The sequence below is a fragment of the Loxodonta africana genome, chromosome 3 (assembly GCF_030014295.1).
Source record: "Loxodonta africana isolate mLoxAfr1 chromosome 3, mLoxAfr1.hap2, whole genome shotgun sequence".
Lineage (NCBI taxonomy): Eukaryota > Metazoa > Chordata > Mammalia > Proboscidea > Elephantidae > Loxodonta > Loxodonta africana.
In genome coordinates this window covers 18,001,048-18,025,354 of record NC_087344.1, presented here as the reverse complement: position 1 = coordinate 18,025,354, position 24,307 = coordinate 18,001,048, and the positions used below count along the sequence as shown (strand labels likewise).

At 39.7% G+C, this 24,307-nt stretch overlaps 1 protein-coding gene and 1 pseudogene across 1 annotated transcript; both read right to left on the bottom strand.

Moving 5' to 3' along the window:
• Positions 1-2,597: 2,597 nt before the first annotated feature.
• On the bottom strand, positions 2,598-3,577 carry LOC100666138 (olfactory receptor 7G2-like). The gene has a single exon (XM_003423032.3). It carries the CDS (start codon positions 3,534-3,536, stop codon positions 2,598-2,600), a length of 939 nt encoding a protein of 312 aa, XP_003423080.3. The 5' UTR covers positions 3,537-3,577.
• Positions 3,578-18,033: 14,456 nt separating this feature from the next.
• LOC135230874 (olfactory receptor 7G1-like) lies at positions 18,034-20,317 on the bottom strand (annotated as a pseudogene).
• Between the last annotated feature and the right edge of the window lie 3,990 nt (positions 20,318-24,307).

Here is a 24,307-nt window from a genome sequence, read left to right as displayed (position 1 = left end):
AGAAGAGTAACATCTCATATATACTCTGACCAATGAATCAGTAAGAAACGATCAAGGACATATGGTTCCAAAAAGGCCTATTGTCTTGGTTATCTAGTGCTGGTATAACAGAAATACCACGAGTGGATGGTTTTGACAAAGAGAAATTTATTCTCTCACAGGCTAGTGGGCTACAGTTCCTAAGTCAGGGCATCAGCTCCAGGGGAAGACTTTCTCTCTATCGATTCTGGAGGAAGATCCTTGTAATCAATGTTTCCCTGGTGAAGGAGCTTCTCAGGCACAGTGGAACCAGGTCCAAAGAAGGTTCTCTGCTACCAGTGCTGCCTTGTTGGTGGTATGAGGTCTCCCATGTCTCTCTGCTCACTTCTACCTTTTATATCTCAAAAGAGATTGGATTAAGGCACTATCTAATGTAACTGTTCCTAATCTCTCTCATTAACATCATTTTAATAGAATTTACAACACATAGGAAAACCACTTTAGATGACAAAATGGTAGATAATCATACAATACTGGGAAACATGACCTAGCCAATTTGACAGATATTTTGAAGGGACACAATTCAATCCATGACAACTATCAACCCTACCCAGCCTACTGAATAATTATTCATTTGATTATATTATTAAGACTAGTAAAACCTACTGAAAGATATTACATTAAAGGTAAACTAATAAAACTGCTGAATCAAGTGCTAGAAATGTTTGAGAGCAAGGAATAACAAGCCTTATAAATAATGGTAACATGTAGAACACAATGATCCCAGTTGGATTGTACTGAGAATTATGTGCCAGCCATTGTATTAAGTGATTTTAGTGGTTGCAGGGGTTCACTTCCCAACAGGAAATACAATCTGCATGGTCAGTCTGAGCCTGTCATAGTACTTGCTTTTCCCCATACCAGAAATTTGATGAGGAAGGGATGTATGATGCTATTCAAAGTGATGAGACAGGAGGAGATGTCTTCTGTATGACTCCATGGAAATGTCTATTAACAATAGGCCTTTATTAACAATAGACCCTCTATTAACAATAGGCCCAGAGAAGGTCAGTTTTGCGTCTCGGAGCATCACGTGTGGATATGATGCCTGGATCTGTTGCAGCCGTCCTAGGATGGAGCCACCTTGTAGGAGACTGAATGAAGCCCTACTCTCCTGTTTTTGTACATTCTCTAACTCTCAAGTCCTTGTAATGAAGTCCTTGTAATGAAAGCATGTTAGAGTTTATATTTTCTTATTAGAACCGAAGCCTTACTTACTGAAAAGGTTCAGGTATTTCACAATCTTCTGAAGTCCTGAGACCATCTAATTTGATCGTTTTATACATAATGAAACTGAATACAGTGAATGCTGATGTCACCCTGGACACATACAGTTTACCAGTGACATGTCTCAGTAACTACTAATTGGGGCATGAAAAGTAAGCTCCCATCTCTCACATTGGGACTAACTCTAGGTTTCCATTCACATGGCTCTATCCATGGGATCAAACTGAAGCTAGTCTCTGGCTATTCCTACAGCCTTACTTTTTCCTTTTTCCGGCCCTCCTCACCTCCACCCACTTCCCTACTGCTGCCCCTCAAAGTCACATAACAAAACACCTGCCTCAGGCACTGCTTCTATAGAACTTGACCAAAAAAAAGAAAGAAAGAGAGGAAGGAAGGAAGGAAGGAAGGAAGGAAGGAAGGAAGGAAGGAAGGAAGGAAGGAAGGAAGGAAGGAAGGAAGGAAGGAAGGAAGGAAGGAAGGAAGGAAGGAAGGAAGGAAGGGAAAGAAAAAGAGAGAGGGAGAGAAAGAAAGAAAGAAAAAGAAAGGAAGGAAGGAAGGAAAGAAAAGAGAGAAAGAAAGAAAGAAACAAACTGAGGTTACACAAGGAGCAGAGTTAGGGTCCAATCCCAAGTTGAATTGCACTTGTTATTGTCATTGTTAGGTGCCGTCGAGTAGTTCAGACTGATAGCTACCCTATGTACAACAGAACAAAACATGGCCTGGTCCTGAGTCATCCTCACAATCCTTGGTATGCTTAAGTCCATTGTGATAGCCACTGTGTCAATCCATCTCATTGAGGGTCTTCCTCATTTTTGTTGACTCGCTACTTTACCAAGCATGCTGTCCTTCCCGAGGGACTGATCTCTCCTGAAAACATGTTCCAAGTGTGTGAGACGTAGTCTCGCTATCCTGCTTCTAAGGAGCATTCTGATTGTACTTCTTCCAAGACAGATTTGTTCCTTCTTTTGGTAGTCCATGATATATTCAATATTCTTCTCCAACAACACAATTCAAAGGCATTGATCCTTCTTTGGTCTTCCTTATTCATCATCCTGCTTACACATGCATAGAAGGGGACTGAAAACACCATGGCTTGGGTGAGGTGCATCTTAGTCGTCAAGGTAATATCCTTGCTTTTCAACACTTTAAAGAGGTCTTTTGCAGCAGATTTGCCGAATGCTATGTGTCATTTGATTTCTTAGCTGCTTAGCCATTATGTTATTTTGTCATTTTAGAATAACCTGGTTATAGGAGAGTCAGGGATTCTAGCTCATAAGCATTTTTTTGCTTTGATGCAAACTAGAAATCCAGGCCCAAAGCAGATAATTTAATCACTGAAAAGCAGATATGCACTTGAAAATGTTCTTCAAGGCTCCCTTCATGTCCCTGTTTCTCAGGCTGTAGAAGAAGGGGTTCATCATGGGAGCTACCATAGTGTACATCATTGAAGCCACTGCAGTCTTCCTGGAAGAGTGTGTAAATGCAGCACTAACACACGTACCTAAGCCTGTTCCACAGAACAAGGAAACAACTGAGAGGTGGGACCCACAAGTGGAGAAAGCTTTATACTTTCCACCTGCTGAAGGCATTCTCAAAGTGGAAGAAGCAATTTGAGTATAAGAGAAAATGATTCCAGAGAGAGGAACACCACCTAGTATGGTAGCTGCCAAATATAAGAAGACGCTATTGAGGAGGGTATCAGAACAGGCAATCTTGATGATCTGAACAACTTCACAGAAGAAGTAGGGAATTGCCCGATCTGTGCAGAAAGACAGGTTCAACACTATCAGACTGTGGATCAAGGCATCCACAGTGGTAATGGACAAGGAGAGTAGAATCAGCAGACCACAGAGGCGGGGGTTCATGATGGCTGTGTATGTCAGTGGGTGACAAATGGCCACGTAGCGGTCATGGGCCATTACTCCCAGGAGAAAACTTTCCAAACTAGCAAAAACCAAGACAAAGCAGACCTGGGTGAGGCAGCCTGCATACGTGATGCTCTGATTCTGTGTTTGGAGATTCACCAGCATGTTTGGGATTGTGGTGGTGCTGAAACACATGTCAGTGAAGGACAGATTGGCAAGAAAGAAATACATGGGGGTGTGGAGGTGAGGGTCAGAGCTGACAGCCAGGATGATGAGCAGGTTCCCCAGGACAGTGACCAGATATATGGACAGAAACAGGGCAAAGAGAAGGGGTTGCAGTTCCAGATCCTCTGTCAGTGCCAGGAGAAGGAATCCAGAGAAACTTGTTTGGTTTTTAGGTTTCATATTGTTGATGAATCTGATGGAACAGATCAGGTGACAAGATAACCAAGTGCGTGGCCCCTATACCAGCAGTAGCTGCATCACCAAAGGTAAACAGCACCTAGGGCAGGGTCATGAGAAATTGAGAAGAATAGAAAGTTGGTGTCACCTGTGTGCATATTATTTGATTATTTAACAAAAAACATGTGAATTTGATCAATAGCTGAGCATCAACATTTATTTATTCTGCAAAGTGTTGATAAGGTGTTCATTTTTTTTTTACACTATCTGAGTTCTTATGATCATTTTAAATATTTTGTAATTTTATAGGAAGAAATGCTGGTTACCTATTTCTGAAGAGTAGCCAGTAAAAAACTCTGTGTATTAAAATGGCTCAATTCACAACCAAGTATGAGGATGGCACAGGACGTGGCAGCTTTTGGTTCTGTTGAGCATGAGCTGCCATGTGTCAAGGGCCCACTCACTGGAAGCTAACAAAAACAACAGGGCCCCTGTGGACTTCATTGTGGGCCTAGATTTCCAGCCCAAGGGGCATATTCTAACCAGGTCTGGATGGGCACACTTACTCCAAGGAAAGATCCATCTTTACAAAGAAAAATGCATCCTCCCAGACATGAAGCATCAGTAAAATTACTTTCTTCAAAAATTTGGTAATATTATAGAGAAAAACAGAAGAGGGAGGCACTCTGAAGTGTCTCTTGCAGACTTCACGTTTTCCCCCCCAGAGATTAGAGCCAGGTGATAGAAATAATACAAAATGTGTTTTAAGAACCAGGGGTGGGAAGATAAGGCAAACCTGATAACCCTATTTCATCACCATAAGAATGCAAGAAAATATCACAGAATTTTATCATAGTCATCATGTTGGAGAAGGGGCGATTTCTGTTCAGGAGGAAAATGGTCTTTACCATTGTAGAGACAGAATTAGAGACTGGTAGAATTGGAGCTTCTTGGGACTGGTGCAAAGATAGAAGGAAACATGTCAGGAAGAGTGAAGACAGGCAGGAGTCCATGGGAAACTTGAGTTCAATCATTTCATGCATGTACTCTCAACACAGTTTCCCCGGAATGAGCATGAGGTAAAACACCTGTCCTTATTTCCAAACCATAACTAAGCAATTTTCAGTTACCTGGCTGGCGTCGCCGTAGAATGATGTTGATAAATCCCCTGGATGGTGAAGGTGGAGGATGTGTTCTGAGGAAAGGCAGAGAGATTGAGTGGGACACCTGGCTCCTGGGCTTCAGGGTTATCTGTGGGTGGAGTCTCGGGTGTGCTGCTCCCTGCCTGGGTGAGGGATGTTGAGTGAGGTGGTCACAGGCAGACTATTTGCAGTCTCTGTATCCCTGGGGGCTCAATATCCAAAGCTCCTCATTATGTAAGCACTTTTATTGTCATTCTGATCCCAGGACAGTGAAAATCCTGAAAGACCAAGGCTTTAGAATGTGAAATTCAGGATGGCTGATTCCTTGCCCCTGTAAGATCATGCCATTTTTCTCTCTGTTTCTGCTAACCTCCGTGTCAACAACGTGCACACATGGACACAAAAGCCTTCTCCAACTGGATTCCAGTTGTCTTCTTTTTTTTTAACACAACTTGACAGCAACTCTAATATATTTATCAACACCCATGAAAGCAGCAGTCTAGAAACCAAATGACAAATTGCATTGGGCAAATCTGCTGCAAATGATCTCTTCAAACTGCTGAAAAGCAAAGATGTTAGGTTGAGGACTAAGGTGTCCCTGACCCAAACCATGGTATTTTCAATCACCTCATACGAACGTGAAAGTTGGACAATGAATAAGGTAGACCTAAGAAGAATTGATGTCTTTGAATTATGGTAAGGAAAAGAATATTGAATATAACATGGACTGCCAGAAGAACGAACAAATCTGTCTTGGAAGAATTAGAGCCAGAATGCTTCTTAGAAGCTAGGATGGTGTGACTTAATATCAAGTACACTGGACAAATTATCAGGAGTAACCAGTTCCTGGAGAAGGACATCATGCTTGGTAAAGTAGAGGGTCAGCAAAAGAGAGCAAGACCCTCAACAAGACGAATTGACACAGTGGCTGCAATGATGGGCTCAAGCATAGCAAGGATTGTGGGGGTGCCACATGCCTGGGCAGTGCTCCCTCCTGTAGTACATACTGTCACTGTGAGTCAGGACTGATTCCATGGCACCTAACAGCATAACAACATAATATATTTATAAACAGAGTTAAGATAGTGTAAAATGCAAGTAGTGTTTTTTTTTGTTTGTTTCTGAGAGTCTTTGTTCCCTGAACCTTACTGTATCATTTTGTATATTTTATATACAGCATGTTCTAAGCTCTTCTCTGTGGTCCATTCTGACTGTGATCACTGGAGATAGACTCCCTTTTGATGTTTCCATAACCAGTGTTTCCAATTTCATCACAATTGTTTCAGTGTACATTTTTCTTCATATTAGTGGAGGTTGGCTTGATATTTTGGCTCTTGATTTTTAATGGAGTTGTGAGAAATCACAATGTCATTGGCTAGGAACATTCATACTCTCGGTAGATTTAGTTAGATAATCGCCAATATTTAATAGGTGATGGTGCTCCATTTACAGTCTACTTAAAAGTCTTTTACCTTTAATGAACTCAAAATTTTTGTGTTTATGAATTTATTTTACCACATCTTGCTATTTCTATATAAACTTCCTTAATATATAGTTTTCTTCATATCTTTTATGAAAACCAAGTTGAGAAGATGATATTGTGATGTCATTCTTTGCTATTCACTTCAAATACATGAAATAATAGATAAACTAGAAGAAAATATAGCTGGTCTCAAAAAAAAAAAAAAAAGAGAAAGAGAAAAATTTCCATTACCACAGAAAGACCTGAAATATAAAAATACAAGTTAAGTTTTCCAGGTACCATAAAAGGAACTCAAATATAAAATGATGAGTAAGCTGAGCCAAGAATTTATGTCCATAGTAAGAACCTTTAGCTGGAATTTACTCTTTCAGTTAATGAGGACTAAATGTTCTAGAAAAATATGTGGCGTTGAAGTCAAGGGCAGAGATAGAATGTCTTTATTGGAAATATGTAGATGAACACAAGAGTTGTGAAAACTGACTGGACCCATGACTATGGACTTAGACCAGCTGAAAGTTTCAGAAAACCTCCAAGGAGAAGATAAACCAAGCTACCTTTTAGCATGGTCGCTGGATTTGTGATAGCCTCAATATTATTGAGCTGCGGGGGGGTCAACGAATGAAATTCAGACTTAGAAGAGTGATGATTGGCAAGGCCTCTGTGAACCTGTCTGACAATAAAGAGTGAGCATATAGATGAGAAAACACAGAGGGGAGGGAAGCTCCCCATTTAAATAAAATCTGTACATTCTAATTTAAATAATTATGAAGAAAAGCAATGCTAAAATGATAACCAACCAAAACAATAATCCAGGAAAAAATCAATAATCAGATCACACAGAGGCCAGGACAGTTGTAATGTAATGAGTAACGTGGAGAATAGAAAAGATGAGATCAAAGATGCAGTGTCAGGCCGATTATTCGAACAGTCTCCTGATGGCAAGGGCAGATGCAGGGTACTACGTTTAGTCACTTTGTAATAATCCTAAAGTGATGGTAGCTAGGACTATGGTGGACTTGCTCTGATTTTCTTCAGTTTCAGCTTGAACTTGCATATGAGTAATTGATGGTCTTTTTCACAGCTGGCCCCTGGCTTTGTTCTGACTGATGATATTGAACTTTTCCATCGTCTCTTTCCACAGATGTAGTCAATTTGATTTCTGTGTGTTCCATCTGGCGAGGTCCATGTGTATAGTCGTCGTTTATGTTGGTGAAAGAAGGTATTTGCAATGGACAAGTCGTTGGTCTTGCAAAATTCTATCATTCCATCTCCGGCATTGTTTCCATCACCACGGCCATATTTTCCAACTACTGATCCTTCTTCTTTGTTTCTACCTTCCTCATTCCAGTAATTATCAATGCATCTTGATTACATGTTCGATCAATTTCAGACTGTAGCAGCTGATAAAATTCTTCTATTTCTTCATCTTTGGCCCTAGTGGTTGGTGTGCAAATTTGAATAATAGTCGTATTAACTCTTCTTCCTTGTAGGCATATGGATATTATCCTATCACTGACAGCACTGTACTTCAGGATAGATCTTGAAACATTCTTTTTCATGATGAATGCAACACCATTCCTCTTGGAGTTGTCATTCCCAGCATAGTAGACTATATGACTGTCCGATTCAAAATGGCCAATACCAGTCCATTTCAGCTCACTAATGCCTAGGATATTGATGTTTATGTGTTCCATTTCATTTTTGATGATTTCCAATTTTCCTAGTTTCATACTTTGTACATTCCAGGTTCCGATTATTAATGGATGTTTGCAGCTGTTTCTTCTCATTTTGAGTCGTGCCGCATCAGCAAATGAAGGTCCTGAAAGCTTTACTCCATCCATGTCATTAAGGTAGACTCTCCTTTAGGAGGCAGCTCTTCCCCAGTCATTTTTTTAGTACCTTCCAACCTAGGGGGCTCAACAAAGTGGATTGACACAGTGGCTGCAACAATGAGCTCAACCATAACAATGATTGTAAGGATGGCGCAGGACCAGGCAGTGTTTCATTTTGTTGTGCGTAGGGTCACTATGAGTCGGAACCGACTCGATGGCACCTAACAACAACAACAACAACAACAGGACCATGGTGATAACTGTGGAGGTGGTGAGATTTGGTGGGATTCTAGATATGTTTTTCTTTTGAACGAATGGGCACATGGTATAAAAAAGAGAGAATTCAAAGACAATGCTTGGTACGAGAAAACTGCTCAGCATCTAAAAGAGTGGAGTTCCCATTAACTGTGGTAGGGAAGACCATGGGCAAATATATTTGGAAGTTTAATATCAGGGTTGTAGTTTGGAGAGAGTTGAGTTTGAGGTACCTGTGAGGCATCCACTTGAGAAGTCAAGTAGGAAGCTGGGTATTCCAGTCTGAAATTTAGGGGAGTGTTCCTCTCTGGAAACAAAAATTTTGGAGTCCTTGGAGTGCAGATGACTTTTAAGGCCATGGGTCTGGATGCTATTGCAAAAGAGTCAGGGTAGCTGGAGCAAAGAGGATTAGGAGTGAGCCTTAAGGCCCTCCATGGCTTGAGGTTGGAAAGATGAGGAGGACACATCAAAGGAGGCTAGTGGCCAGTGAAGTAGGATAAAAACTACAATAATGTATAACCCTGAAAGTGAAGTACATTAGTTTCTTCTGGCTGCTGTATTAATTACACAGCCAGAAACTTGGTGGCACAAAACAACAGAAATGTATTCTCTTACAGTTCTGAAGGCCATGAGTCTGAAATCAGTTTCACAGTGCAGAAATCAAGGTGTGTGCACAGTCACACACTCTCCGGAGACTCTATGGGCAAATCCACTCATTGCCTTTTCGAACTTCTGGTGGCTTCAGGTTTTCCTTGGTTCGTGACCATATTATGCCAATTTCTGCCTCTGTAGTCACATTAACTTCTATTCTGTCCATGTCAATTCTCTCTTTGCATCCCTCTCTCTGTGGTAAAAATATACACAAAACATTTGCCAATTCAACAATTTTTTCACGTGTAGTTCAGTGGTATTGATTATTTGCATTTCTTACTCTCTTTTAAGAAAAAGGTAAGTTTTATTATTGAGTAAGCATTAAACCAGAATGTGATGCATCACAGGTAATCCACTAAAGAGATTACAAAATCAGCAAGGTAATTGACCCTTTGTATAGCCAGGAGTATACAACTCATTACTTTCATCTTTTCAAGATAAAATTACTAATTTTCTAATGTCTTTATGGCAAGACACCTAAAGTTATGTAAAACTCTTACCAGGAAACTGGGAGGTAAGGATATGATATTCCTTGCAATTACATTTCAGAGGAGAAGGTTCTTGAGAAACTTCCTTTTTTTTTTTTTTAATTTTTATTGTGCTTTAAGTGAAAGTTTACAAACCAAGTCGGCCTCTCACACAAAAACTTATATACACCTTGCTACATACTCCCAGTTGGTCTCCCTCTAATGAGACAAACTGCTCCCTCCCTCCACTCTCTCTTTTTGTGACCATTTCTCCAGCTTCTAACCCTCTCATCTCCCCTCCAGGGAGGAGAGGCCAACGTAGTCTCAAGTGTCCACCTGATCCAAGAAGCTCACTCCTCACCAGCATCCCTCTCCAACCCATTGTCCAGTCCAATCCTTGTCTGAAGAGTTGGCTTTGGGAATGGTTCCTGTCCTGGGCCAACAGAAGGTCTGGGGGCCATGACCACCGGGGTCCTTCCAGTCTCAGTCAGACCATTAAGTCTGGTCTTTTTATGAGAATTTGGGGTCCACATCCCACTGCTGTCCTGTTCCCTCAGGGGTTCTCTGTTGTGTTCCCTGTCAGGGCAGTCATTGGTTGTAGTCAGGGACCATCTAGCTCTTCTGGTCTCAGGCTGATGTAGTCTCTGGTTTATGTGGCCCTTTCTGTCTCTTGGGCTCATAGTTACCTTGTGTCCTTTGTATTCTTCATTCTCCTTTTATCCAGGTGGGTTAAGACCAATTGATGCATCTTAGATGGCCACTTGATAGTGTTTAAGACCCCAGATGCCTCTCTCCAAGGTGGGATGCAGAATGTTTTCTTAATAGATTTTATTATGCCAGTTGACTTAGATGTCCCCTGAAACCATGGTCCCCAAACCCCCACCCCTGCTACAATGGCCTTCGAAACTTTCAGTTTATTCCGGAAACTTCTTTGCTTTTTGTTTAGTCCGGTTGTGCTGACTTCGCCTGTGTTGTGTGTTGTCTTTCTCGTCACCTTAAGTAGTTCTTATCTACTATCTAATTAGTGAATACCCCTCTCCCTCCTTCCCTCCCTCTCCCCTCTTGTAACCATCAAAGAATATTTTCTTCACTGTTTAAACTATTTCTTGCATTCTTATATTAGTGGTCTTATACAATGTTTGTCCTTTTGCAGCTAATTTCACTCAGCATAATGCCTTCCAGATTCCTCCATGTTATGAAATGTTTCACAGATTCCTCACTGTTCTTTATTGATGCGTACTATTCCATTGTATGAATATACCATAATTTATTTATCCATTCATGTGTTGATGGGCATCTTAGTTGCTTTCATCTTTTTGCTATCATAAACAGTGCTGCAATGAACATGAGTGTGCATATATCTGTTCGTGTGAAGGCTCTTATTTCCCTAGGATATATTCCAAGGAGTAAGACTGCTGGATTGTATGGTAGTTCTATGTCTAGCTTTTTAAGGAAGCACCCAATTGATTTCCAAAGTGGTTGTACCATTTTACATTCCCACAAGCAGTGTTTAAGTGTTCCAATCTCTCCACAGCCTCTCCAACATTTACTGCTTTGTGTTTTTTGGATGAATGCCAGCCTTGTTGGAGTGAGATGAAATCTCATTGTAGTTTTGATTTGCATTTCTCTAATGGTAAGAATTGTGAGTATTTCCTCATGTATCTGTTAGCTACCCGAATGCCTTCTTTAGTGAAGTGTCTGGTCATATCTTTTGCCCATTTTTTAATTGGGTTAATCTTTTTATAGTTGTGTTTTTGCAGTATCATGTAGATTTTAGAGATCAGGCGCTGACCGGAAATGTCATAGCCAAAAAGTTTTTCCCAGTCTGTAGGTAATCTTTTTACTCTTTTGGTAAAATCTTTGGATAAGCATAGGTGTTTGATTTTTAGGAGCTCCCAGTTATTCAGTTTTCCTTCTGCACTGTTAGTAATGTTTTGTATACTGTTTATGCTGTGTATTAGGGCTCCTAACATTGTCTATTTTCTTTCATGATCTTTATCGTTTCATATTTTATATTTAGGTCTTCGATACATTTTGAGTTAGTTTTTGTGCATGGAGTGAGGTATGGGTCTTGTTTCATTTATTTGCAGATGGATATCCACCTATGCCAGCACCATTTGTTAAAAAGACTGTCTTTTCCCCATTTAACTCTTTTGGGGCCTTTGTCAAATATCAACTGCTCATATGTGGATGGATTTATAATTCTGTTCCTTTGGTCTATGTTTCTGTTATTTTACCAGTACCAGGCTGTTTTGACTCCTGTGGTGGTATAACAGGTTCTAAAATCAGGTAAAGTAAGGTCTCCCTCTTTGTTCTTCTTTTTCAGTAATGCTTTACTTATCTGGAGCCTCTTTCCCTTCCATATGAAGTTTGTCATTTGTTTCTCCATCTCATTAAAGAATGTTGTTGGAATTTGGATCGCAATTCCATTAAATGTATAGGTTGCTTTTGGTAGAATAGATATTTTTATAGTATTAAGTCTTCCTATCCATGAGCAAGGTATGTTCTTCCACTTAGGTAGGTCTCTTTTGGTTTCTTCCAGAAGTGTTTTATAGTTTTCTTTGTACAAGTCTTTTACATCTCTGGTAAGATGTACTCCTAAATATTTTATCTTCTTGGGGGCTACTGTAAATGGTATTGATTTAGTGATTTCCTTTTTGTTGGCATAGAGGAATCCAACTGATTTTTGTATGTTTATCTTGTATCCTGATACCCTACTGAACTCTTCTATTACTTTCAGTAGTTTTCTGGAGGATTCCTTAGGGTTTTCTGTGTATAAAATCATGTAATCTGCAGAGATAATTTTACTTCTTCCTCGCCAATCTGGATGCCCTTTATTTATAGGTATGAATTTAGTGGTATCATTTTGATGTCTTTTTTCGTGTGTTGTTGACAGTTTCTTTTTCTGACTTAACTTTATGTGCTAGGACCTCCAGCACAATGTTGAATGAGAGTGGTGATAAAGGGCATCCTTGTCTGGTTTCCGTTCTCAAGGGGAATGCTTTCAGGCTCTCTCCATTTAGGATGATGTTGGCTGTTGGCTTTGTATAAATGCCCTTTATTATGTTGAGGAATTTTCCTTCTATTCCAATTTTGCTGAGAGTTTGTATCATGAACGGGTGTTGAACTTTGTCAAATGCCTTTTCTGCATCAATTGATAAAATCATATGATTCTTGTCTTTTGTTTTATTTATGGAATGGATTACATTAATTGTTTTTCTAATGTTGAACCATCCCTGCATACCTGGTATGAATCCCACTTGGTCATGGTGAATTATTTTTTTGATATGTTGTTGAATTCTATTGGCTAGAATTTTGTTGAGGATTTTTGTGTCTATGTTCATGAGGGGTGTAGGTCTGTAATTTTTTTTTTGTGGTATCTTTACTTGGTTTTGGTATCAGGGATATGGTGGCTTCATAGAATGAGTTTGGTAGTATTCTGTCCTTTTCTATGCTCTGAAATACTTTTAGTAGTAGTGGTGTTAACTTTTCTCTGAAAGTTTGGTAGAACTCTGCAGTAAAGCCGTCTGGGCCAGGGTTTTTTTTTTGTTGGGAGTGTTTTGATTACCTTTTTAATCTCTTCTTTTGTTTTGGGTCCATTTAATTGTTCTACCTCTGTTTGTGTTAGTTTAGGTAGACAGTGCGTTTCTAGGAAATCACCCATTACTTCTAGGTTTTCAAATTTGTTAGAGTACAATTTTTTGTAGTAATCTGATATGACTCTTTTAATTTCAGTTGGGTCTGTTGTAATATCGCCCATCTCATTTCTTATTAGGGGCATTTACTTCCTCTCCTGTTTTTCTTTCATCAGTTTGGCCAATGGTTTATCACTTTTGTTGACTTTTTCAAAGAATCAGCTTTTGGTCTTGTTAATTCTTTCAACTGTTTTTCTGTTTTCTATTTTATTTAGTTCTGCTCTAATTTTTTTTTTTGTTTTTTTTCTTCTGCTGTCTGGGTGTTTCTTTTGTTGCTTCCTTTCTATTTGTTCAAGTTGTAGGGATAATTCTTTGATTTTGGCCCTTTATTCTTTTTGGATATGTGCATTTATTGATGTAAACTGGCCTCTGAGCACTGCTTTCGCTGTGTCCCAAAGGTTCTGATAGGAAGTGTTTTCATTCCTGTTGGATTCTATGAATTTCTTCATTCCATCCTAATGTCTTCTATAATCCAGTATTTTTGAAAAGGATATTGTTCAGTTTCCAAGTATTTGATTTCTTTTCCCTGCTTTTCCTGTTAAGAATTTCCACTTTTATGGCCTTATGGTCAGAGAAGATGCTTTGTAATATTTCAGTGTTTTGGATTCTGCTAAGGCTTGCTTTATGACCTAATATGTGGTCTATTCTAGAGAATGTTCCATGTGCACTAGAAAAGAAAGTATAGTTGGTTGCTGTTGGGTGGAGTGTTCTGTATATGTCTACAAGGTCAAGTTGTTTGATTGTGGCATTTAGATCTTCCGTGTCTTTATTGAGCTTCTTTCTGGATGTCCTGTCCTTCACCAAAAGTGGAGTGTTGAAGTCTCCTACTATTATTGTGGAGCTGTCTATCTCACTTTTCAATTCTGATAGAGTTTGTTTTATGTATCTTGCAGCCCTGTCATTGGGCGCATAAATATTTAATATGGTTATATCTTCTTGGTATATTGTCCTTTTAATCATTATATAGGGTCTTTCCTTATCCTTTGTGGTGGATTTAACTTCAAAGTCTATTTTGTCAGAAATTAGTATTGCCACTTCTGCTCTTTTTGGATTGTTGTTTGCTTGATATATTTTTTCCCATCCTTTGAGTTTTAGTTTGTTTGTGTCTCTAAGTCTAAGATGTGTCTCTTGTAGGCAACATACAGATGGAGTATGTTTTTTAATCCATTCTGCCACTCTCTGTCTCTTTATTGGTGCATTTAGCCCATTTACATTCAGCGTAATTATGGATAGGTATGAATTTGGTGGTATCATTTTGATGTCTTTTTTCGTGTGTTGTTGACAGTTTCTTTTTCTCACTTAACTTTATGTGCTGAGTAGATTAACTTTATATATTTGTCCTTTCCTCATATTCACTGTTGTTGATTTTGTTTCTGCTGAGCCTCTATTTTTTTCTTGTAGTTTATTTTGATGAGTAGGATAGTTTGTCTCCTTGGCGGTAACTTTATTATTTACCTGTATTTTTCTAAATTTTTTTTTTTTTTTATTTCTTTGAATCACCATATATTCCTCTCCATATGGAAGGTCTATGATTACATTTCTTAGTCCTTTATTGTTATAAATGTTGTCTTCTTTTATATAATAACATCCCTGTTACCTTGTTTTGAACTTTTTTTTTCCTTTTCTTTTAATCTTACTTTGTTTTTTTGATTTCTGTGTTTGGGTTGAATTCTGATTGCTCTGCCCAGTGTTCCAGTCTTGGGCTGTTACCTGGTGTCATTGATTTTCTAACCAAAGAACTCCCTTTAGTATTTCTTGTAGTTTTGGTTTGGTTTTTACAAGTTCGCTAAACTTCTGTTTATCTGTAAATGTCATAATTTCACCTTAATATTTAACAGAAGTTTTGCTGAATGTATGATCTTTGGCTGGCAATTTTTTTCCTTTAATTTTTTGCCTTCTTGCCTGCATGGTTTCTGCTGAGTAGTCTGAGCTTATTCTTATTGGCTCTCCTTTGTAGGTGATTTTTCAGTTATCCCTAGGTGCTCTTAAAATTCTCTCTTTATCTTTGGTTTTGGCAAGTTTGATTATAATATGTCTTGGTGACTTTCTTTTAGAATCTACCTTATGTGGAGTTCGATGAGCATCTTGGATAGATATCTTCTCATCTTTCACTATATCAGGGAAGTTTTCTGCCACCAAACCTTCAACAATTCTCTCTGTATTTTCTGTTATCCCTCCCTGTTCTGGTAGTCCAATCACTTGTAGGTTATTTCTCTTGATAGAGTCCCACATATAGACATCCAGTTTTTGACAAAACATTTTAATTCTCCTGGAATCCAGATTTCTGATTCGTGGAGTTGGTGTGACTCACCCACAGCATTTGCCCTTAAGTGTCTTTTTGTACCTTGACCCTTTAAGGAACTGATTTTCCTGCAGCCACCTTCAAGTCAAACAATGTCCTAGCGAGCAGTTTATTGGAGACTGTTTTGCCTCAGGCCTTAGGTTGTTTTAAAGAATTACCAAAGTGCAGTCAGTTTCAGGAAACCCTGGTGGCATAGTGGTTAAGAGTTACAGCTGCTAACCAAAAGGTTGGCAGCTCAAATCACAGGCATTTCTTGGAAACCCTAAGGGGAAATTCTACTCTGTCCTAGAGGGTCACTATGAGTTGGAATTGACTAGACAGCAATGGGTTTGGTTTGGTTTTGGTAGTCAGTTTCCAGAAGCAGGAACCTCAGGGTCTGACTGGAAAATGTATGGCATGTTCTTAGTGATTCTGCTCCTACAGCTGACTGACCCTAGAATCCTGAATGTATTCCAATGCTATCTCCTGAGAAATTAACATGACAATGACCTGTATAACCTGTTTTCACCATCCCCTCTTTGGAGCGCCTGCCCTGTATTTTTGAGTCAACCGTTGCCTGATTGGAATCATATCCACTCACAAAACAAATATTCTGTTACACTAATGTCTGGTGTTTGTCTGTGCATTTAGGTTTCTTGACAATTCCTGGCACCAGAAGTTGGATCCATAGCACCTGAATAACTTCCCCCAGAGCTCTCGTTGAGCACAGATGTAATGTCCATAAAAGCCCTTTCAGCTTACTGCCTCCATGAAGCATCTGAAGGCTACGTTGGTAAGCCCTCTCGGACTCTCCAGCTCTATTCCTTTTGCATTTTGAGCTTGAATTCAATATTTATTGTGAGTTTGGTGAACTTGTTGTTTTGTAGCACTTAAGACTCTCTCAAAATGGGGTATGCCAAGCCCAGGAAAGCAGAGGATTTTCCTAGTGGAAATCTGGCTCACTACATGGTCAAGAACTATGGATCTAGCCAGGTTTTGTTTGTATTTGGATTTTTGTTTGAGCTCCCTGTCATCATCAGGTTGTCAAATCAGAGACCAGAGACTAAAACTATAAACCTCTTAGAGGAAACAGAGAGGCAAATTTTCATGATCTTGGATTGCAAAATGGTTTCTTAAATATGACACCAAAAGTGCGGTCAAGAACACTCACCCTCTTAATTGTATCAGTAAAGTACAGAGATTCCAGGGATTGGGATATCATTGGGAGAGGCATTATTCAACCCAATACAGAGGGGATACCCTCTGGTGACTCCATGGAAAGGTTTATTAACAATAAATCCAGAGAAGGATAGCAAGTTTCCTCTCGCTGGACATCACCTATGGATATGACACCGGAGCCTATTGCAGCAATCAGGAGATCATGCGGGTAAGCCAGTTCTAGGATGAAGCCACCTCGCAGAGGACTAAATGCAGCCTACTCTTCTGTTACTGTACGTTTCCTACCTCTGAAGGCCTTTCTGTGTAATGATATATACTTCTATTGCTTGAGGATATTAGTGTCAATTCTTTTTCTTCTTAGAACTAAAGGCTTCCTCATTGATGAAATTCAAATATCTCACAATCATTTCAAATCACAGAGATTATTTTGTAGATGATGAAACTGAGTGTGGAGGATGCTAATATTGCCATTAGCAGAGACAGCTTATTAGTGGCAGATCTCAGAAGTTACTGAATCAAGGCATGAAAGGTCAGCACACTTTTCTCACAGTGAGGAAAGTATGGGGTGCAATTCACAACCCTATCCATTAGATCAGGCTGAAGCTACTCTCTAGCTATGACTGCAACCTTTCTTAGATCCTTCCCTGCCTTATCTATCCTCTCCCACTTGCTTTTGTCTGAGAAGGCTACTAACAACATCCCATAATAAGAAGTCTTTCCTCAGGCTTTGCTTCTGTGGAAACATCCCAAAGAAACTGAGCTTAGAGTGTCGAAATCATTTGTCAAACAGCATAGATCTAGATGAAAAGCCAAGTCAGGTTTCCACCCAAGTTGAAATGCACTTAGTGTAGTGAGTTTAATGGAATTTAAGGATGATCAAGAAAAAAGGTTATGCATAGAGGAGTCTGGAAGGTATTATGCTGAGCGAAATTAGTCAGTCCCAAAAGACAAATATTGTTTGAGACCACTATTATAAGAACTCAAGAAAAAGTTTAAACACAGAAGGAAATATTCTTTGATGGTTATGAGGGTGGGAAGGGAGGGAACTGGGTATTCACTAATTAAATAGTAGACAAGAACCATTTTAAGTGAAGAGAAAGACAACATACAATACAGGGAGGTCAGCAGAACTGGACTAAACCAAAAGCTAAGAAGTTTCCTGAATACAACCAAATGCTTCGAAGGCCAGAGTAGCAGGGATGGGGACCTGGGGCCATGGTTTCAGGGGATGTCTAGGTCAATTGGCATTAACAAAAATGTCTTAAGAAAACTCTCTGCATCCCACTTTGGTGAGTGGCATCTGGGGCCTTAAATGCTAGTAAGTGGCCATCTAAGATGCACCAGTTGGTCTCAACCCACCTGGAGCAAAGGAAAACGATGAATACCAAAGACACAAGGTAAAGATGAGCCCAAGTGACAGAAAGTGCCACATAACCCAGAGAACACATCAGCCTGAGATCAGAAGAACTGGATGGTGCCTGACTACCATTGATGATTACCCTGACAGGGAACAAAACAGATAATCCCTGACGGAGCAGGAGGACAGTGGGATGCAGGTTTCAAATTCTTGTGAAAAGACCAGACTTAATGGTCTAACTGAGACTGGAGGGACCCCAGATGTCATGTTCCCCGGAGTCTCTGTTAGCCCAAGACTGGAACCATTCCCAAAGCCAACTCTTCAAACAGAGATTGGACTGGACTATAAGACAGAAAATGATACTGATGAAGAGTGAGCTTCTTGGGTCAACTAGACACATGAGATTATGTGAGTACCTCCTGTCTGGGGGTGAGATGAGAAGGCAAAGGGGGACAGAAACTGGTTGAATGGACACAGAAGTACAGGGTGGAGAGAAGAAGTGTGCTGTCACATTAGGGGGAGAGCAGCTAGGGTTACATAACCTGGGGTGTGTAAGTTTTTGTATGAGAGACTCACTTGATTTGTAAACTTTCATTTAAAGCACAATTAAAAAAAAAAAGAAAGAAAAATGTTATGCCCATGAGATAGCAGTTGAATAGGTGTTTATTGGGGCTGACGCATTGACAGCTACAAGTAGGGTGTAATCTTCTACGGCAGGAGGTCATCCAGAGCAAGAGGTACAGAGAGATGACAGAAGAGGAAGAAGATGTAAAAACTCCCAGGAAAAAGCAGAAGGAAGGAAGGAGGTTATATGTACCTATGAGGTTACTAACTGTAGCAATGTGGAGCATCTCTCTATCAGAGGAACTCCAAAGGTAGCAGGACACTAGCATCCTTATACCTACAGGGTTTTACCTCATCGATGGATAGCAGACGCTGGGTGCATTTTTGTGGGGTAAGTAAAGGAGGCAGGCTCTAAGTTGGTGAAATTCCACTTATTTGGGTCATTTATAAAATGGTCGGTTAGGAACAAATTAGAGTTTGACATTGGCAGACTCTTTTTTTGAGCCTGCTATAAAAAAATTAACAACTGGGGGCCAATATGCAGAGGACATTTTTGACTCATTAATGTAATACTTAGCCATTATGTCCTCCAGTCAATTTAGAAGAACTTGCTGAAGGAAAAGTTAGGAATTCTGTCTCGCCAGTGTTGCTTTTACTTTTACTCATTCTAGAAACCCAAGCGCACATCAGATGACACAATCACTAAAAAGGAGGCATCCTACCAATGATTTTTCTCAAGGCTCCCATCATGTCCCTGTTCCTCAGGCTGTAGATAAAAGGATTCATCATTTGAGGGACCACAAGGTACATCACTGAGGCTACTGCTGTCTTCCAGGAAGAGTGTGTAAATGGAACTAATATACACCCCAAAGACTGTCCCATAGAACAAGAAAACAACTGAGAGATGAGATCCACAGGTGGAAAAAACTTTATACTTTCCACCCCTTGGTGGCATTCTCAGAATGGAGGAGACAATTTGGGCATAAGAGAAAATGATCCCAGAGAGGGTAATACCACCAAATATGCATGTCATAACATATAGCACCAGGTTATTGATGAAGATATTGGAACAAGTGTGTTTGAGAACCTGAGCAAGTTCACAGAAGAAGTGGGGGATTTCAAGGTTTGTGCAGAAAGACAGTGGCAACAACATTAGACTATGCACCAGGGCATTTATGATGCTAATGAACAAAGAGAGTAGAATCAGCAGGCAAAGGAGGTGGGGGTTCATAATGATTGTGTAGGTCAGCGGGTGACAAATGGCTATATAGCGGTCATAGGCCATTACTCCAAGGAGAAAATTTTCAAAACCTCCAAATACCAGAACAGCACATACCTGGGTGAGGCAGCCTGTATAAGTGATAGATTTTCTCTGTGACTTGATGTTCACCAGCATCTTTGGGACTGTCGTTGTACTTAAACAGATATCTGTAAAGGACAGATTAGAGAGAAAGAAGTACATGGGAGTGTGGAGGTGGCAGTCATAGCTGACAGCCAGGATGATAAGCAGGTTTCCCATGATGGTCACCAGGTACATGAACAGAAAGATGTTGTAGAGAAGGGGCTGGAGTTCTGAATCTTCTGTTAATCCCAGAAGAAAGAACTCTGAAACTCCTGTTTGGTTTCTGGGTTCCATATTGTTGATGAAGCTGATGGAAAAGAAGAATGATAAGACAATCAAATGTGTGGTCGCTGGATCAGCAGCAGCTTCAGCACCAGAGGCAAATGTCATCTGTGGAAGGGAAGGAGAGGAATTGAGGACACTACAAAACTTGTGTCCTCTGTATGTGTATTATTTGGTTATTAAAAAATAAATAAATAAAAATCTGAATCTGATAGAGCTGAATGTAAGCTTTTTTTTATTCTTGAAAGAGGTGAAATGCTGTTCTTTTTTTTTTTTTAATATTATCTGTGCTCATATGATCATTTTAAATATTAGGCAGTTTTATAAAGAGAAAACAGAAGAACTAGGAAAATAGTGTGATGTGTCTATCTCTGACTCCAGGTATCTCCATGACCAGAGCTGGGCAAAGGACATACTAAAAATGTGTGTTAAGAACCTGGAATTAGAAGATGAGATCAAGTCGATAAACCCTCCTTCTCCACCACAAGAATGTAAGTAAATATTAGAGAATTCTATAAGAATCATTATGTTTGAGAAGGTGTAGATTTCTGTTCAGGAGAAAAATGGTCATGTCATTGCAGAGACAGAGTAGGAGACAGATAGAATGAGAGTTCTTTGAGCCTGGTGCAAAGATACAAGGACATGTGTCAGGAAGATGGAAAACAGTTGGGCAAGAGTCCATGGAAAACTTAGTTCCAATCATTTTATGCATGTACTCTTGTAACTCCCTGTTGAGAGAAAGACCTTCAACAGGATGGATTGACAAAGTGGCAGCAACAATGAGCAACAGCGGTCTCAAGTATAGCAATGATTGTGAGGTTGTCACAGGATTGGGCAATGTTTTGTTCTGCTGTACATGGGGTTGCTATGATTTGGAACCAACTGAATGGCACCTAACAACAACAACACTCATCACAGCTTCCTCTGGATGAACCTGTAGTGAAACATCTGTCCTCCTTTCCAAACATTAACTAAGGGATTCTAGGTTACCTGGATGGCATCACTGAGGAATGATTCTTAACATCTGTCCTGGATGTTGGTTGATGTAGGCAGAAGTTCTGTCCTCGGGAAATGCAGACAGACTGAGTGAGACTCTGGGCTCCCAGGCAAGAGGATCATCTGTGGGTGGAGTCTCAGGCGTGCTGCTTCCTGATTGGAGAAGGGCTGTTGAATGAGGGGGTTATAGGCCAGACTATTTGCAGTCTCTCTTTCCCTGGGGGATCAATAACCTAAGCTCCTCATTAGCCAAACACTTTTATTGTCATTCTGATTAAAGACAGTGCAAATCCTTAAAGACCAAGAAAATAAAAGGTGGAATTCAAGGTGGATGATTTCCTGAGGAAGCCAGCTACATTCCATTCACCTCTCTCCACCCTTTTCTGCTCATCTCCATGTCACACAACTTGTACACATGAACAAACCATCCTTATCTAATTGCATTCCAGTCTTCTTTATTTAATTACTAATGACATTACAAAGCATGATACCTATTTTATTTGCGAAAATATAGTTTATGTATGTTGTTGTTTTTAGATGTTGTCTTGTTGGTTGTGATTCATAATGACCCCACTTATAACGGAACGAAACAGTGTCCTACACCATCCTCACAACAGTTTGTATGTTCAATAGCACTGATGCAGACATTGTGTCAATCCATGCCATTGAGTGTCCTCCTCTTTCTCAGTGACTCTCTACATTGCCAAACATGATGTCGTTCCCCAAGGATTGGTCCCTCCTGGTTATATGTCCAAAGTATGTAAGACAAATTCTCACCAACATCGCTTTATATTTTGAGTTTATGTTTTGGCTCCTGATTTTTACTACAGTTGTGAGAAATCACAATGTCACTGGTTAGGCATTTCTATGCAGGTTTATCCATAGACTCAGTAGATGTGAAAAAAAATGTAGTTAGATAAAAAACTTATTTTTATAAATGAAGATGGTGTTCCAATTTAGTATTCACATAAAAAGATTTACTTTTCATCAATTATATATTTCATGTATTTATCTACATTTAACTATTCCTATATAAACTTTGAATACTGGTGGCATAGCTCCCAGCATCACAGCAACATGCAAGCCCCCACAGTACACATCCATACGCCTACAAGGAAGACCAGTTAATACAACTATTATTCAAATTTATGCACCAACTGCAAGGGCCAAAGATGAAGAAATAGAAGAATTTTATTAGCTGCTGCAGTCTGAAATTGATTGAACATGCAATCAAGACACATTGATAATTACTGGTGATTTTAATGTGAAAGTTGGAAACAAAGAAGAAGGGTCACTAGTTGGAAAATATGGCCTTGGTGATAGAAACAATGCCAGAGATCGAATGATAGAATTTTGCAAGATCAATGACTTCTTCATTGCAAATACCTTCTTTCACCAACATAAACAGTGACTATACACATGGACCTCACCAGATGGAACACACAGAAATAAAATTGGCTACATCTGTGGAAAGAGACGATGGGAAAGCTCAATATCATTGGTCAGAACAAGGCCAGGCAGGGGCCGACTGTGGAACAGACCATCAATTGCTCCTATGCAAGCCCAAGGTGAAACAGAAGAAAATCAGAGCAAGTCCACGAGAGCCAAAATATGACCTTGAGTATATCCCACCTGAATTTAGAGACCATCTCAAGAACAGATTTGATGCATTGAAGACTGGACGAGTTGTGGAATGACATCAAGGACATCATACATGGAGAAAGCAAGATGTTATTGAAAAGACAGGAAAGAAAAAAAAGACCAAGACGGATGTCAGAGGAGACTCTGAAACTTGCTCTCGAATGTCGAGAAGCTAAAGCAAAAGGAAGAATTGATGAAGTAAAAGAACTGAACAGAAGATTTCAAAGGGCCTCTCGAGAAGACTAAGTAAAGTATTATACTGACATGTGCAAAGAGCTGGAAATAGAAAACCAAAAGGGAAGAACAGGTTCGGTGTTTCTCAAGCTGAAAGAACTGAAGAAAAAATTCAAGCCTCGAGTTGCAATAGTGAAGGATTCTACAGGGAAAATATTAAAGAACGCAAGAAGCATCAAAAGAAGATGGAAGGAATACAGAGTCATAATACCAAAAAGGATTAGTCCATGTTCAACCATTTCAAGAGGTAGCATATGATCAGGAATTGATGGTACTGAAGGAAGAAATCCAAGCTGCCCTGAAGGCATTGGCGAAAAACAAGGCTCCAGGAATTGATGGAATATCAACTGAGATGTTTCAAGAAACGGACGCAGTGCTGGAGATGTTCACTTGTCTATGCCAAGAAATATGGAAGACAGCTTCCTGGCCAACTGACTGGAAGATTTCCATATTTAAGCCTATTTCCAAGAAAGGTGATTCAACCAAAAGTGGAAATTATAGAGAAATATCATTAATATCACATGCAAGTAAAATTTTGCTGAAGATCATTCAAAAACGGCTACAGCAGGATATCCACAGGGAACTGCCAGAAATTCAGGCCAGTTTCAGAAGAGGACGTGGAACCAGGGATATCATTGCTGATGTCAGATGGATCCTGGCTGAAAGCAGAGAATACCAGAAGGACGTTTACCTGTGTTTTATTGACTATGCAAAGGCATTTCACTGTGTGGACCATAACAAATTACGAATAGCATTGCGAAGAATGAGAATTTCAGAACACTTAATTGTGCTCATGAGGAACCTCTACATAAATCAAGAGGTAGTTGCTCAGACAGAACAAGGGTATACTGATTGGTTTAAAGTCAGGAAAGGTGTGCACCAGGGCTGTATTCTTTCACCATACCTATTCAATCTGTATGCTGAACAAATAATCTGAGAAGCTGGACTATATGAAGAAGAACAGGGCATCAGGATTGGAGGAAGACTCAATAACAACCTGCATTATGCAGATGACACAGCCTTGCTTGCTGAAAGTGAAGAGGACTTGAAGCGCTTACTAATGAAGATCAAAGACCACAGCCTTCAGTATGGATTGCACCTCAACATAAAGAAAACAAAAATCCTCACAACTGGACCAATGAGCAACATCATGATAAATGGAGAAAAGTTTAAAGTTGTCAAGGATTTCATTTTACTTGGATCCACAATCAACGCCCTTGGAAGCAGCAGTCAAGAAATCAAAAGAGGCCTTGCATTGGGTAAATCTGCTGCAAAGGACCTCTTTAAAGTGTTGAAAAGCAAAGATGTCACCTTGAAGACTAAGGTGCTCCTGACGCAAGCCATGGTATTTTCGTTTGCATCATATGCATGTG

Bases quoted from the DNA above. Each gene is read 5' to 3' on its own strand.
- LOC100666138 (XM_003423032.3), bottom strand. From the start codon at position 3,536: ATGAAACCTAAAAACCAAACAAGTTTCTCTGGATTCCTTCTCCTGGCA.